At 46.4% G+C, this 15,605-nt stretch overlaps 1 protein-coding gene across 2 annotated transcripts in view; it reads right to left on the bottom strand.

The window, feature by feature from the left end:
- Nucleotides 1–5,124: 5,124 nt before the first annotated feature.
- Nucleotides 5,125–15,605, bottom strand: part of CHPF (chondroitin polymerizing factor) — a 29,688-nt gene continuing 19,207 nt past the window's right edge. For both annotated transcript variants that reach the window (XM_033159916.1, XM_033159907.1), the window contains exons 2-4: nt 12,426–12,990; nt 11,648–11,830; nt 5,125–6,690 (exon numbers count right to left, since the gene is read on the bottom strand). In XM_033159916.1, coding sequence (XP_033015807.1) covers nt 5,425–6,690; nt 11,648–11,830; nt 12,426–12,962 — 1,986 coding nt within the window. In that variant the 5' untranslated portion in view covers nt 12,963–12,990 and the 3' untranslated portion in view covers nt 5,125–5,424. The remainder of the gene's footprint in view (nt 6,691–11,647; nt 11,831–12,425; nt 12,991–15,605) is intronic.

Here is a 15,605-nt window from a genome sequence, read left to right as displayed (position 1 = left end):
TATGGTGCTGGAGGAGACTCTTGAGAGTCCCATGGACTGCAAGAAGATCAAACCTATCCATTCTCAAAGAAATCAGCCCTGAGTGCTCACTAGAAGGACAGATCCTGAAGTTGAGGCTCCAGTACTTTGGCCACCTCATGAGAAGAGAAGACTCCCTAGAAAAGACCCTGATGTTGGGAAAGATTGAGGGCACAAGGAGAAGGGGACGACAGAGGATGAGATGTTTGGACAGTATTCTCGAAGCTACTAACATGAGTTTGGCCAAACTGCGGGAGGCAGTGAAGGATAGGCGTGCCTGGCATGCTCTGGACCATGGGGTCACGAAGAGTCGGACACGACTGAACAACAACAACAATTTAAACAAATTAAGCAATTTAAATAAATCATAGTAAAGTTTTAATTTAAACAAAGTGTAGGAGGACCCAGCTAAACATCAGGGTGAACTCTCTTTCCTTGGATTATTTTAAGCAGAGGTTAGATGAACACCTGTCATTTATTATCTAGTTGAGACTGCTACATTGCAGGGGGTTGGACTAGATGACCCTCGGGGGCCCTTCAAACTTTACAATTCTGATTCTATGACCCAGCATCAGGCATATGAAAGGAAGATCATAGTTTTAATTTAGTTTTCATTCTTGCTTGCCTTGCCCTCTAGCAAACTGATTTCTCTCTTTCCCTCTCAATCTTTAACCATTAAACTGTGCTTTGTTGACTGCAAGTTCCTAATTCTCTAGCCTTTTTAAAATCTTCAGTTGTTTGTCAACACACATCAAAGTGTCCTTATATATTTCAGAAAGGATTAGGAGGAAGGACACGGGCTGGATTAGAAGGGGTGAGAAACGGATGTTCATTAGCAAGCAATCATCTTCTGGAAAGAAAAAAATAATGCTTATGATTAAATGAACAGAATTTGAAGAAGTTAATTTTAAATCTAGTTCAGGAGTGCAAACAGATCAAAGGAGGGAATGTAAATACTTCCCCTTAGGCCATTACTTGTTTTGGAAATTCAGAATAACCTATATCATTTGAAATGCATGGACCTCCCTCAGCTGAAATCCTCTGGACCAAACCAGTATGAATATCAGACTGTGGACTCACAGCTGCTCTTACAATGGCACCTCATTGGCATTTCTATGGGGCAACTTCTAGCAACTGTGGTTGAGAATCTGACTTTGCAGCCTCCTTCAATCTCATCTTGTCAGTTATGTGTGTTATGCTCTGCATTGTCCTGTCTGGTTTTATGAAAGTAGAGCAATAAATTAAGCAATTCCTGCCTCTCAAGTTCTTTGCTTTAATTTAAAAGACAACATATTATACCTTTGCAGCACATTATTTCCCTCAAAGAATTCTGGGCACTGTAGTTTCTTAAGGTTTGCTGGGAATTGTAACTATGTGAGGGATAAACTACGGCACCCAGAAGTCGGGTGTGTGTGTGTGCTTTGAATGTACAGTACTTTGTAAATACAGGGTGGGGAATGGTTTTCACATTGAGTGTTGTATTTCCTCATGGAACCCTCTGGCGCCAGTAGTGGACAGGGCCACAAGCAAAAATGAGTTGGGCAGTGGATATGACTCTTACCTTTCTACAGTGGGCTACATTCCAGCCAAAGGTTTTCACACACAAACACACACCCCCTCCATCCAGGCAAGCAAGACCCTTTCCCAAATATACAAGAACACAGGTGTGAACAGGGCTGGGCAAAGAGTCCTAAGGGGCTGGTTAGTGAGAGGGCTAGTGAGCATCATTTATGCCTTCAACCTGAGATTCCCCATACCTGATCTAAATACTGAAGGCATAAAAACCATATGTAGGGAGCCTCCGCAACACTAATCAATTATGCCATTTCTGGTGGAGTAGTGAATTTGTAATAGAGGAAATCATTAGGCACATTTTACAAACCAATCCAATATTGCTCCTCTTATGAATCTATGAGGTGGCCCTGGAGCCCTTATTATATCCTGTCCATGGCCTTCGCAAACCTGGTACTTATCGGTTGCCATCAACTCCCAGCCAAGACGGCTGCATAAAGACTCCACAGTGTTGCTATTGGTTGCAGCCAGTCAGGAAACAGGCCTGGACTGCAACACATCTATAGCGTGCTCCATAAAACTCATGACACAAACCACCATGGAGAATTGTTTTAGCTGGGAAGCCCACTCAACAAAGTAACCTTTCTGAGGGGCAAAGCAAGAGTGACAGGTTTTAGGAGACGTGGCAACTGGGGTTGGTCCCCCCCCCCCCCGCTTTATAAACTAATGTGAAAATCATGTGTGTCGCACATATTGTGTGAATCTTTACAGAAAGACATTCTGGAGTCATCTTCTCCATCCCTTGATAGCATTTTATTTCTTACCTTCAACAATGGTGCTCTTGATTTTTTTCTCTTTGCTGCGTTGCATCCATCAGCCTCCAGAGTGCAACATACCATTTTGACATTTTTTGGTATCTTTCCAATGGCTCTGATTACTGATTTGTATCCTGTAAAAACACACACTGCATTTTTTTGTTCTCAATTTGTAATCGCAATAATAAAAAAGCTGTTCTTATGTGTGTGGAACTAGTATGAATATACAGTGAACTGACTGGTCATGTGGTCCAAGAGCTAAAAGAATAGCATTGATTTATATTTCACTTGCCGTTTTTCTCCTGGTGCAGCACAATCGCTTATTACATGCATCTAACTTATGTGATGTCAACTATAGGCAGTTGATTTCCCACAAGTTACAAGCGGAGCTGGTGCGTGGAGAGGACCTTGCCTGAGAAGCAACACAGTGAGCTTAAAAAGCTCACTGCACCACATTTCCCTGGAGCAAAACTTAAGCTCTCTACTTTTGTTTCCTGAGCAAGGCTCCCACAAGATCTCATAGGAACTTGGGCAGCCCCACAAGACCTCATGACAGTATCCTGGGTCTGCTGGAGCTCACACAGGGGTTTGATTCTAAGGGTTTGGGTATTATGCATTTTTGCATATACACAGAACCCTTGGAATTGAACCCTGCATAAGATACAATCGTACTTTATTATGTGCTGTCCCACCCACCCCCAGACCACGTTTTCTTTCAAGTTGTAAACTTGTGGCCTGCCCTGCACCTCAGCATCAAGGAAGATTTACATTTCTAAAAATACGGACCATTCTTTTAAACAGAACAGAACACTGACTGCTTAGGTGTTCACAAACATGGGCCATCACAGAAAACACTCACAAAATGTAAGTAAGGATCAGATGCTATTTCATCAGAAGTTCAGAAACTGTTGGCTCTCAGGGTGAAAAGGATCACTCTGTTAAGGGGTTTCTGCATCATTTCTTTACATGACTTATATGCCAACACTCACCATTCATGGTTAGAGAAGAGTGGCCAGAATCTGACCCACTTTTTTATCTGGGCTGGCTTTTGAGCATGCACAGAAGTGAGAATTTTAATGTTTTGATTACTTATGGTGTTAAAATGTTATGCCGTTTTAAGTGGCTGGCTTTTTACACATTTTTTGAACACCACTTCCTGTCCATTACATGTATGGGGACAATTTGATGGGTGCTGCTCCCACACCTCTACTTCCATTTTTTTCTATCAACCAAAAGGAAAGGGTGCACTTTTTCCACCAGTTGGTGCTGAAGGCATGTTCATAGTGCAAAAGTACTCTTGCAAAAAAGAAGTTAAAAATAAAAACAAAATTTGCCCTTGCAAGTACAAGAAGCAGGAAAGGGAAAGGGAAGGAATGCTTGGCTTAGAAAGAAAGAAAGAAAGAAAGAAAGAAAGAAAGAAAGAAAGAAAGAAAGAAGGCAGGGCAGGCTGCTCTTTTGTGCAAATTGGCATATCAGAAAACCTGTATTTCAAAAATACTGTTTCTAAAAAAAAGGTGTGCATGCACAAGTAAACCATCTTTGCCTCCACACCTGCAACAGATGTCAGAGTTGCTTGTATTATTTTTTGCAGCTCTTTTATGCAAATCTCATAGCTAGCTAGTATTTTTTTAAAAAAATACTTGTTTTAAGGTGTATGCACACAGGTAAACATACCAAGGTGCATGCCCACAAAAGTTCTCTGGCTCCTGGAACTTATGGCGTGTAGGGTGCACTCATTGCGTGAATGGAAGAACAACACACAGTGCTACTGTATCCCTTCAAGCATCACCCACTAGCATGAATGGGAAACAGACAGGTTTTGGAGGCATAAAACTGAAAGCACTCATGTGTGGAGGAAAACATACATGCACATTAGCACCCTAGTGTGGACACAGCTACCTAACTACTTGTACCACATTCCTTGAAATACACATCGCTGCTTTCTTTTCGTCTCCAGGGAATCCTAAGTTCCAATACATAAATTAAGTTCTATCGATTCCACAATCTCTCTCCATCATACAAACCAGGCATGCATACAGCCTAGAACAGAAAAATCATAACCAAACACTTTATGCTTCGCTCCAGTTTATTAAAATGCAAAACAACATTTTAGTCGCCAACCCACCCCCAAACCCAAGTTAAATATAAACCCACTGGAGAGCCAAGCTCCAACTCCTTCACACACGTGCACACACACAACTGCACCCTTTCTGGGCCTTGCCCTGGTCCCAGCGCCAGGCTGATTGGCGCAACCCGCTCTGCTGAACAGTTCTGGGCCAACCACACATGGCAGCAAGATGGGCGAAATCTACGTACCTTCAGCCCAGCAGGTGGCAAAAGAGAGGGCAGGCAGTCCCAGAAATACTGTTCATGCCCACCGTGCCAGAGCCAGCCTGGCATCAGGGGGCTGCTTGACTCTCCCACTGAAAGCACTCACCAGGTCTGTGCCACCCTCTTGCCCCTACCACTCCTAATCTGAGGCTAAAGCAGCCCGAGTCACCGTTTCCAAAAGGAGCAACACCAGACAAAGAGAAAAAAACAACCAACCAGAATCCCTCTGCCCCTCCCACCCACAGAATATTATCTTGCACCTACACCTGGAGTGTCCATTAAGTTAACACCCAAACTGCAGCAACGGGACCAAGCAGTGCTCCTGAAGGGGCAGTTTCTTTCCTTCCTGCCTCTATTGCCCCAGAATCCAAAAACCTCGGCTTCAGCCCACCCCACCCCTCACACAGAAACCTCTTCTAAAAACCCTGGTGCTGCCAAGGCAGCCGCCAGATTTTCGAGGGAAAAGTCCCACAGCAGGCCCTGCCTGCCCTTGCTCGGTTGGCACAGTTAATCCTGCTGTCCGGGGGGAGGACCTGGGCCTGCATGAGGGGAGCAGAGCAAGGCAGAGTGGGACTGGATCCTGACCACCTGCCAATGCCCGCTTTCGGTCCACAAGGCAACCTGGACAGCCAAGCAGAACAGCTCCCTTGTGGCCCAGCCTGAGCCATCCTGGGCCGCCGTCCTCTGCCGCTACAGGGAAGACGCGCAGGGGGAGAGGGAAGGTGGCAGGCTGGCCCCGGCCCCGTGCTCATGTGCTGTTGCCCTGCTCCTGTTCAAAGAGCACCATGGCCAGCTGCGCCCGGGAGCCCAGGCCCTCCAAGCTGCTCTGCACACAGCGGTGGTACTGCTCCTCGCTCAGGCGTGGGTTGCAGCCGTGCGGCCTGTAGCGCTGCAGGAGGGCCGGCTCGACCGCCCGGAAGACGTGCAGGTTGGAGTATTTGACAAACAGATCGTAGATGTCCAGCGTCTCCAGGATGTCCTCATTGTCCTGGGCATCGGCGGCCATGCGCGTGCGTGCCGCCATGTAGTCGGCGTTGTAGAAGCAGGCTTCGCTGAAGGCGTCGCGGTCAAAGTGGCCGGCATCCCGCACCAGGTCCAGGCCGGATAGAGGCGGGGGCTGGTTGTGGAAGGCGATGGTGGGGTTGTAGCCCTGGAAGTGGATGGGGAAGAAGACCTGCCAGCTGTTGATGGTGTTCATGCGGCAGCGGTTGAGGAACTCGGCCGTGACCTCGGTGCCCACACCAGCCACAAAGAAGAGCGTGTCCACGGGGTGCTTCTTGGAAATGATGTCCATCACCTTGATCTGGGAGGGAGCATCCGTCTTGACACTGATCCAGGGGATCTTCACCTGCGCATAGCGCCGCTCGTACTCCGCAATGCGTGCCTTCACCGCCCGGAAGACGTCATTCTGGGCCACTTGCTGAGCCTCAAAGGGGTCATAGATGAAGAGGAAGGTCAGCACGGCGTTCTCTGCATTCTCAAAGGCGGCCGCAGCATAGACCTCCAGGAAGCGCGCAGCATAGTCTCGCTCCGGGGCTGTCAGGGGCAGGATGACGTTGACCCGGCTGGCCTCTGTCACGTAGGGCATCGGGATGATCTCCACCTCGCTGAGAGGGCGCAGCAGGTGCACCCGCTTGGCCAGCGACCGGCTGTGCCCCTTCTGCGTCACCACTTCCAGCTGCAGGTCCAGGGTGTACTCCATGCCCCGGGTCGGGTCAAAGCGGCGGTAGCCGTTCAGCAGCTGCTGCTTCCGGACGTGCAGCACCGGCTGGTACCGGCGGTTCAGCTCTTCCACAGCTGCAGCCACCACATCGGCCACGTCGGCTGTGTCTGCGCCATGCAGCTCGCACTTGGGAGCTCCATCCACGCAAGAGAAAGCCGCCTCTTCCGTGAAGTAATCCCAGCGAAGCACCTCAAAGCGGGTTTTTGGCTGGAAAGGGGGAGTGATGCCAATGGGCCAGGTGGCACTCAGGTCGCCATCTGCAGACAGGCTGCTGGTGTTCTGGATCTCGAGCTGCAAGGAGAGGGTGCAAGCAGAGTCAATGTAGGCTCAGAATTTAGTTTTTCAGAACTCCCAGCAGTTCTAAATGAATTGAGGCACACAAAGAAACACACACACACTTAAGGCAAACTTTCCCCATGGTTAAGAGCAGCTCCCATATTTACTTGGATATTAGCCCTTTCTTTCTTTCTTTTCTTTTCTCTTTCTTTCTTTCTTTCTTTCTTTCTTTCTTTCTTTCTTTCTTTCTTTCTTTCTGTCTCTTTCTCTCTCTCTCTTTTACACACACCCCTCAACCTTCCAGGTAAATCTTCATTCAGAGATCTGTGGTTCTCCAGATGTAACTGACTCCAGTTCCCAACATCCTTGAACACTGGCCACACTGGCTGTGGCTCATGGGAACTGGAGTCGAACGACATCTAGAGGTCCACAGCTTCCCCATCCCTGCACTACAGTCAGGTCAGGCACGTCTCTTTAGGATGCCTGACCGGAATACACGACTAGGCATCCATGAACACTTCAAAAAGCTAAGTACCTGCACCCCTCCAACGCTCCCCAAATAGACAAAGCATCCATTACGTGCTTGATGACCATTAAGTTTGACCACGCCTCCAGCATAGCTGCCCCAGAGCAGAAACCAACAGGGGCACTGCCAGCTAGACCACAAGAAGTGGTGAGCCTGTGACAAACTGCACTGGGACACCAGACCTCTCCATATGAGCCCAGATGAACTTCTGCCCAACCCAAAGAGTAGCTCATTAAACAAGAGAAGGATCAGCAAGCAGCAGGGTGTGCCAAGTTATACCATCCAGCCACCTGGTGGCAGTGTGGTCCCACGCTATGAGCCCAGCTCTGGGGCCAGCTTACCTGCACTATTTTGCCCCATGTAGTAAAAAATAAAACAGTATTGTGGTGAAAGATGGGTCACATGTTCCAAGCAGCCTGTATTTTAGCCAGTCTCCTCACATGCGGCTGTATATCTCACCACACCCAAATACTGAGTCCCATTCTTCAACATTTGTTGCATTTAAATTAGGCCACATTAAATTAACACACTCTTTCGGTTTATATATTGATCCCTTTAGAAAATTCTCCATAAACTATTTCCAATTTTATTTCTGGCTTTCAGTCAGGAAATAAAGTGTTGGGTCTGCCTTGCCTAATGTGCCTGCAGTATTGTGTTACAGTGGAACCTCCGTTTTTGAACATAATCCGTTCCGGAAGACCATTCGACTTCTGAAACGTTTGAAAACCAAGGGTCAGTGGGCAGTTGGGTTTTCGGCATTCAGGTTCCGAATTGTTTGGCTTCCAAGATACTCAAAAACCGAGTTTCCATTGTACTTTCTTATACTTTTGGGTTGACCTGTTAGTCTAGGCCAGGGGTGCCCAAACTTTTTTTCAAAGAGGGCCAAATTTGATGAAGTGAACATGCGTGAGAGTTTTTTTAGGGTTGAAGTTGTTGAGCTTCTTTTGGGATTTCCCCCCAAAGTTGTTGAGCTTTCTTTAGGATTGAACTTGTTGAGTTTTTTTAAGGATTTGACCCCAATAAAGAAACTGCCACGAGGGGCCACATTAGGCCCTCAAAACGGACTTTGGACATGCCTGGTCTAGGCTCTTGGGCCATAAATTAACTCTGGGATTCAACAGTCCTGTTATCACGTTGTTTGAATATACTGTTTCAGTGCTGCCATTCTTAGATACTTTAATTATTGACTGCATTTCTTTCATGTTGTGCACTACCCTGGGCTCTCTTCTGAAGACAAGAGGTAGAAAAACGAAAAATTAATTAATTAATTAAAATCAGAATAGACATCACGAGGCCTCTAAAGTGGCTGGTAACTGCATCACCCTCAAGTCTGCAAGAGCCTTCATCGCAGCTCTCCCCACTGCTAGATGACGATCTGAGTCTAAATTAGGTGGAAAAGGCAGCTCCCTTCAGTTTACATCCCAGTCTATAACAATCTGGAGCTGGTTTGGCAAAGGAAGCAAGTGAATTTTAAAAACATATAATTACAGCTTTTACCACCTTTTAAAATGTTTTCATTGGTTATGGAAAAGGTTTCGTTGCCCTTTATTTATTTATTTTCGTGTCCAGATTAATATACTGCCATTATTCAAGAAAAGTTCCATTAATTCATAGCAGATTGCAATGGATTAAATATAGTTCGCCTGGTCAAATTATAATTACCCTAATTAATCTCTCTCCATTGTTTATCTGTACTCAGACACCACCTGCTGCTCAAAAAAAACCGGACACCTTATGCTGGTGGGCAATTGAGCAAAACATTTTACACTTGCTTCCACTCCAGGGAGAGCTCTATGCCCTTCAGGGGCTCCACACTCTCTTCCCCTCCAAGCAGGGCATGCTCTCTCTCCATTACTCCCCCTTCCCCTTTAAAAAAAAAAAGCCCCCAAATACATTTGCTATTGTTGTCATCAAGTCCTCCAGGATCCATGGGGGAGAACTGACCGTCACGTCATCCCCCCACCACCAAAATATATGCTTTTTCTTTCCTCCCATTTCTCTCTCTTTTTTTAAAAAAAAGTTATTTTAAAATGGATTTTCATTTTTTATTACACACATTACTGCATATTACTTTTATGTCATAGTCCCCAAGTGCCAACTGGCAGGGGCACTATATAAATAAATCACTTTAAAACTTATTATAACCTAAGGCAATAGACTCAAATATTAATTTACAGCAGCGCAAAGAAAAGGAAAATCCAATGTGCAATAGCAATCGATGTAATTTAATGTAGCTCCTGAGCACCTGTATGCATTTTCGGTCCCATATTTTACAATTTTTCAAGTATGTTTTCATACATCTCGATATTCTGCCGATTTTATTACACGAACCAAAAAGCTAATAGCGGAATCTATGAAGGCATCAATAATGCCACCCAGTTCCCTGCTTATAGCACGCAGAGTTGCAGACTATGAGTCAAGGTCCATCGTGGTAGCCGGTGCTGTGCTCAGCAATGAGATTAAGAAGCAGACATCTGTCTGGACTGGTCTGGCCTTTCCCCAAAAGCAAACCTTCATTTCGGAATCTAGGAATTGCCATTCTTGGCTGAAAAAACATGCAAGCTTGCTGCCTAAACCTCCAAACTTAGGACTTGAGTTAAGACCTTCATTGAAGGAAACCCACTGCAACAATGCACACTAAGATTCAGCTTGAGATTATCTGGAATGCATATACAGTGGTACCTCGGTTTAAGAATAGCCCCATTTCCAAATGATTTGGTTTACGAACTCTGCAAAACTGGAAGTAGTAGGTTTGTGAACTTTACCTCGGTCTAAGAACAGACAGTGGAAGGGCACCGGTGGCAGGAGGCCTCATTAGGGAAAGCGTGCCTCGGTTTAAGAATGGTTTCGGTTTAAGAATGGACTTCCGGAATGGATTAAGTTTGTAAACCAATGTTGTAAGAATATTAAGGTTTTATATATATATAATTGTTCATTAGTGTACCAAGTAAACATGTGCATGAATAGGCCATGTCTGAAGCAGCACAGGAAGACAGGCTTGACACCATTTTGACTCTCAAAACTGACCAAATGTTTACCAAATGGGTCTCTGGCAAGGAAGGAGGGGGTGAGTGATTACCATCTCAAAGGAATGGCCTGGCTACCCAGGAAAAGCAATCAGATAATCATATAAAAATTATCATATAAAATGACAAGCAGGAGAAAAACAAACTTCTCAAATTTCTGTTGAAATTTGTTGGAGGCCGCCTTTTTGGTGACGTAGGCATGAGGTATCTGGGGGTGGTGGTCTTAGGCTACACCCCTTCTGTGATGTATATGTGAGGTTTCTGGGGGTGGGGCTGGACTCCAAGGGGGGATTTTTTGAAATGTCTTTCTAAGTGCTTGCACGCATGGCTCTGTGTTCCTCCCCCGCTCTCCTGTGTGTGGGGAGGTCAACCCTGTTGCAACAAAACAATAAAGATCAAGCTTACTTGCTTTGCTTCTAATTATTCTCTGGTTGGCCTCTGTTTTTTACTCCCACCGATGGAGAACCTACAAAGGACTTTACAAGGGCTCTTGTGTACCCCATAAGGGAATAAGGGCAGATTTTTGTTTATAACACCAAGGTACCACTGTGTATGTGTGTGTATATATCAAACCTATTAACCAAAAATTCTATATATTTTTCAGTTTCACTAGTGCACTCTTTATTTTCCCAGTAAAAAGTGGTAGTTACTAGTTCAGCGAATTAAGGGGTTGGAACTGCAGCTGGAGGAAATGGGTTTGGAATGAGAGAAGCAGTGGGTGGGGAAAAGGTTAAGTGTGCATGGAAGCAAGCCAGCATACACACACACACACCATCACCACCTCAAATTCAGCCCTGCCCCCTCCCCAGCCAATCTCCAGTGGTGAAGCTACAGCCAGGGGTCAGAGCTCAGCATGTGCTGCCAAATATGGAGATTTCAGAAACTGCCAACATGAGGGTTGCCACGGTTAAGCCCAAATCCTTGGGGAGGGAAGGAAAGGTCTAGCTTCAGATTCAAACATCCCCAGCGAATGGAGTGTCTAACAAAATCCAGAGCGCACCAGGTTCCCCATGTCCGCCCTAGAAGACATCAGAAGTGAAATGGGCTCAGTTACTTTCTACAGCTGAGCTACACTGGAGAAAGCCAGTGTGGTGCAGTGGTTAGAGTGTTGGATTGGGGCCTGGGAGACCAAGTTTCAAAACCTCACTCAGCCATGAAGCTCACTAAGTGATCTTTGGCCAGTCAAAGTCCCTCAACCTAACCTACCTCACAGGGTTGTTCTAAGGATGGAACTGGGAAAGGAAGAGTATACGACAATCTTGAGCTCCTTGAAGGAAAAGGTGCGACATAAATGTAAAAATAAACAAAACATGGCTGACTTTCCTATAGCTGGTAACTGTGGCGCGTGAGGAGAGTGAACAAAGTCCCCCACTCCGCTCAGCCAGTTACAGACCCAGATCTAACGCCCTCCCCACCTTACCTGTAGCTGCTGGATTTCCTGGTATGTGTGCTCCAGTTCCACACGCGCAAAATGTCTGTGCAGCCGGTACATCTGGACAGGGTCCAGCACAGGGTGAACAGTGAAAGCCGTGTTGAATCGCGGGTCGCTCTCTCTCTCAGGGTCAGTGTTCTTTCCAAGTTCAAAATACTGGTAATGCAGGCCCTGGTGGGGAGAAGGAATAAGAGAAGCACATCTGACAGGGAAATCCAGGCCATCCATGTTAGTACATATAACCATGACATACAACCAGCCAGTATTCCCCTCCAGTTGTAAGGAAACAAAAGCATGTCTGAAGAGGAAGCTCCGCTTTCAACTGGGATCAATAATTCATCCTGTAATATTGAGTGTTTGGTTGCTCCCCCTAATCTTTGAAACACATGATCATGTTCATTCCACATTTGCAAGGCTATCAGTCCCTTGGCTAAGCAGCACCTACACTGCAACTCCCTGTCCCTTCATATTAGGCAGGTGCCTCCGCCATATTGCTTTTTGGCACCTGCCAAAACCCTTTTCGTTGATATACAGACCCAGATGTGTAAAGTTGGCCTGTATATCAACAGGTAGTTAAATTTTTAAATTGTTACCTGCTTATTTTATCAGGCCAACTTGTTTTTAACTTTTTACTTGTACCAATAACATTTGCGTATATTGTATGTAAACCACTTAGAGGGTTTTTTATGATTCAGTAGTATATACAAAATAAATTAAATAAGTGAACATAGGAGAGGGACACTACAGTGCAGCTGGCCCTCCTTACCTCACGCTCTGCCACACAATCTACCCCAGTGTAGTCAATGATGCAGCGCCCCAGCCACTCATCGGGATGGGCGCTCAGGATGTCGTTCCGGCAGCTTTCCAGGTGAGGCTGCAACCGCAGGAGAAGGGCCCGGGAAAGCAGGTAGCCAAAGCCGCCATAGCAGTATCGCCCTTGCGTGTCCCCACCAATGAACTCCTCTGGCCGGCCCATGTAGAGCAGAGTGTCAATGCTGAGGTGAGAGGCCAAGCGGTTCACACGGTGGGCCTCAGTGTAGGTGTCGTCCTGCACCAGGAAAACCCAGTCGAAGTCAGCCACGTAATGGTCCAGCACATACTTGACAGTCTGGTACATGTTCCAGATGGGCCTCTCGTCGCCATGTGTCACCACCGTCATGCCGTGAGGGACCTTGCGCCCCCGGGTGCCCGTGAAGTAGACCAATCGCTCCAGCCGGTGTCCCAAGGTGCGGTTCACCGCCACTGCAAGGGAGTGCAATGTGTTCTTCGAGGTCAGCACTCCCACAAAGAGGCGCTGGCGCATGCCCAGCTCCGTGCTGATGTATCGGGTCCTTTGAGGGAATGGAAAGGGCGGGCAGAAAGAGAGAATGTGAGGCAGTGAAGGAGGGGAAGAAGAGCCTCCAATTCTCCACCACCAACATCCCCTACTGACTGAGGAAGCATCATCTCAGCCCTGCGTTTTTGAGCATACTTGCAAACACCTTCTGGAGCATTTGAAGAATGGGCTCTGCTGAGACAAGGCTTTGCGCTGCAAGCAGCAAACAATCATGACTCCTCAAACCCCACTTTCTCCATAAAATGACCACAGCGCTTGCCCCACTCGCACATGCCAGCACTGGTGCAGGAGCTGCTTCCTTGTGGTGCAATCCCATGCAGCTGCTGTGTGTGTGCAAATGTGAGAATGCAAGTGTTGTATGACTGGGCCTCGTGGCATAACCCTTCACTTAGCCAGGAATGAACATTACAAAGGGGTGGGAATGGCCCATGAGGTTCCAGTATTCACACACACACACACACACACACACACACACACACACCACAGCCACATGGGACCACAACACAAAAAAGTGGCTGGCCTGTGTGCGCATGCACAGGGACAAGGGTGTGTGTGCCTTAATCTGTAATCAAAATGGCATCTTAAGTGATATATTTGCCCACACAGCTCTTTTGCTACCTTTACCTCTCCAATCCCTCTCTGCTTTCTCTTGCCACTGTCACACTTTAGCTTGCAAGGTACACTCCCAGAGCAAAGGAATTAGTCCTTTTTTCTCTTTTTTTGCCTGTGCTACCCTGTAAAGCACCCATGTACATTACTGTTATTACATAAATAATAGCAACCCTGTATGTTCTGTAAGTGTACTACAGATCCTCAGGTGTGTCGAGCATTTACAAATGCTCAAGTCCCATTTGTTTCAGTGAGCACCTCCATTAGAACCGTACAGGAAATAAACAGATTACCATTTCTGTTTCAGAATACTGTGCCAAGGGCTTATTAAAAGAGATGTGCTGTCCCTAATGCACCCAAAATGCTGAGACATAAAGAGTAGAGGGGATGCACAAAATTTTTAAATTCCTAGTGCTTTCCAAGATACCCTGGGTTCTTGAGTTGCTAAATCAACAGGAGACCACATTTGCGAAACCTGTGGATGTCCATTTCACACACACACACCCCGGGTGGGTGGGGGGACACATACCAGGACAGGGGTAGATCATTCATTAAGCCCATCATTAATCCAAGCATAGCTAACAGTAACCTGGCGATGGATTAGGACCCAGCATTCGATCAAGGGCAAGATGAGCTAACTCATATCAATGAGGATGCCAGATCTTTCACAGGCATCAACATCAGAACAACCACAGCCAGGGCTGTCTTAAGCATATGCGGCGCCAGGGTGCAAAGATCCGCCTGGCACGCCCCCCCCCCCAGTTGCGCAGAGTTGTTAACCTTTTTCTAGGGCAGGCCGGCAAGGCGTGCACGGCAGGGCTGGCCTGGCCAGCCAACTCAGCAACAACAGAGTAGTCCAAGGAGGTGGCGGCAGTGGCAGCAAAGCAAGGCCGGGACTGGGCGCCCGGGGGGGGGGGCAAGCAGAGTCCAGCACAACAACAGTTGAGCCCGAGGAGGCAGCGGCTGTCAGCTCTTCCCAATCCTCAGACTCCAAATCTCAGCCCCGGACTCTTGGCCTGGCGCCCCTGAGAGCCTGGCGCCTGGGTGCCCCGCAGCCCTACATCTATGTGTAAGACGGCCCTGACCACAGCAATAACTAAGAATGTGTTCTGCAACTTCTATAAGAAACCCAGACTCTCACACAAAGCAACAGAGTATCCCAGAGTGCAACCTCATTGCCTCTGAAATCCTTTCCACATTATTCTCCAGCATGAGGCTCAGGTTCAGCATCTTTCTGCATTGTTCTTTCCACCAAAAGAGATCTGAACTGCTTCCCCAGCTCAGAAATCAAATTTCCATGAAGGCTGAGGGGGTACCACCACCATATATCTGAGTGCAACCCCTATGATCAACAGAGATTCCTTGCATCTCTTAAAATATTTACTCTCACTAAGAGAGCAAGAAGAATGTATATTTAAAGAAGAGTAGAAAATATTTATTTAATATATGGGAAATAATTGTACACAGCTGAAAATGCTGTCAGCATTAAGATACAGTGGTGCCTCGCAAGACGAAATTAATTCGTTCCGCGAGTGTTGTTGTATAGCGGAAATTTCGTCTTGCAAAGCACGGTTGGAGGAAGCGCGGCATAGGAAAATTTGTCTTGCGAGTCACCCTTTCGTTAGCGAATGCTTTTCGTCTAGCGAGTTTTTCGTCTAGCGAGTTTTTTGTCTTGCGAGGTACCACTGTAAATTCAACAGAGTAAACAATATTTGATTGATGTAAAAGTGGAAAATTGGATTTGAATGGTTATAATAAAATATGCAGGAACATATGATATGTAAAATGAACCATGGAAGGAGAAGAAGGGAAGTCATTGGATATTTTAAAGTTTGTAAAATGTTTATTTTGAAATGTAGAAAAATGAAAACTCCATAAAAATTACCGTATATATATAAAATAATAAAATAATAATAAATTTACTCTCATAAGCCATTTTAGACATGCTGCAACCTGCAAGACAGACACCCAGATGGACAAATTAGCAAAATGCTAGAGAGG

The sequence above is a fragment of the Lacerta agilis genome, chromosome 1, assembly GCF_009819535.1.
Source record: "Lacerta agilis isolate rLacAgi1 chromosome 1, rLacAgi1.pri, whole genome shotgun sequence".
Classification (NCBI taxonomy): Eukaryota; Metazoa; Chordata; class Lepidosauria; order Squamata; family Lacertidae; genus Lacerta; species Lacerta agilis.
Note: the sequence above shows the minus strand (reverse complement) of the source record. Positions and strands in the feature narration are given on the sequence as shown.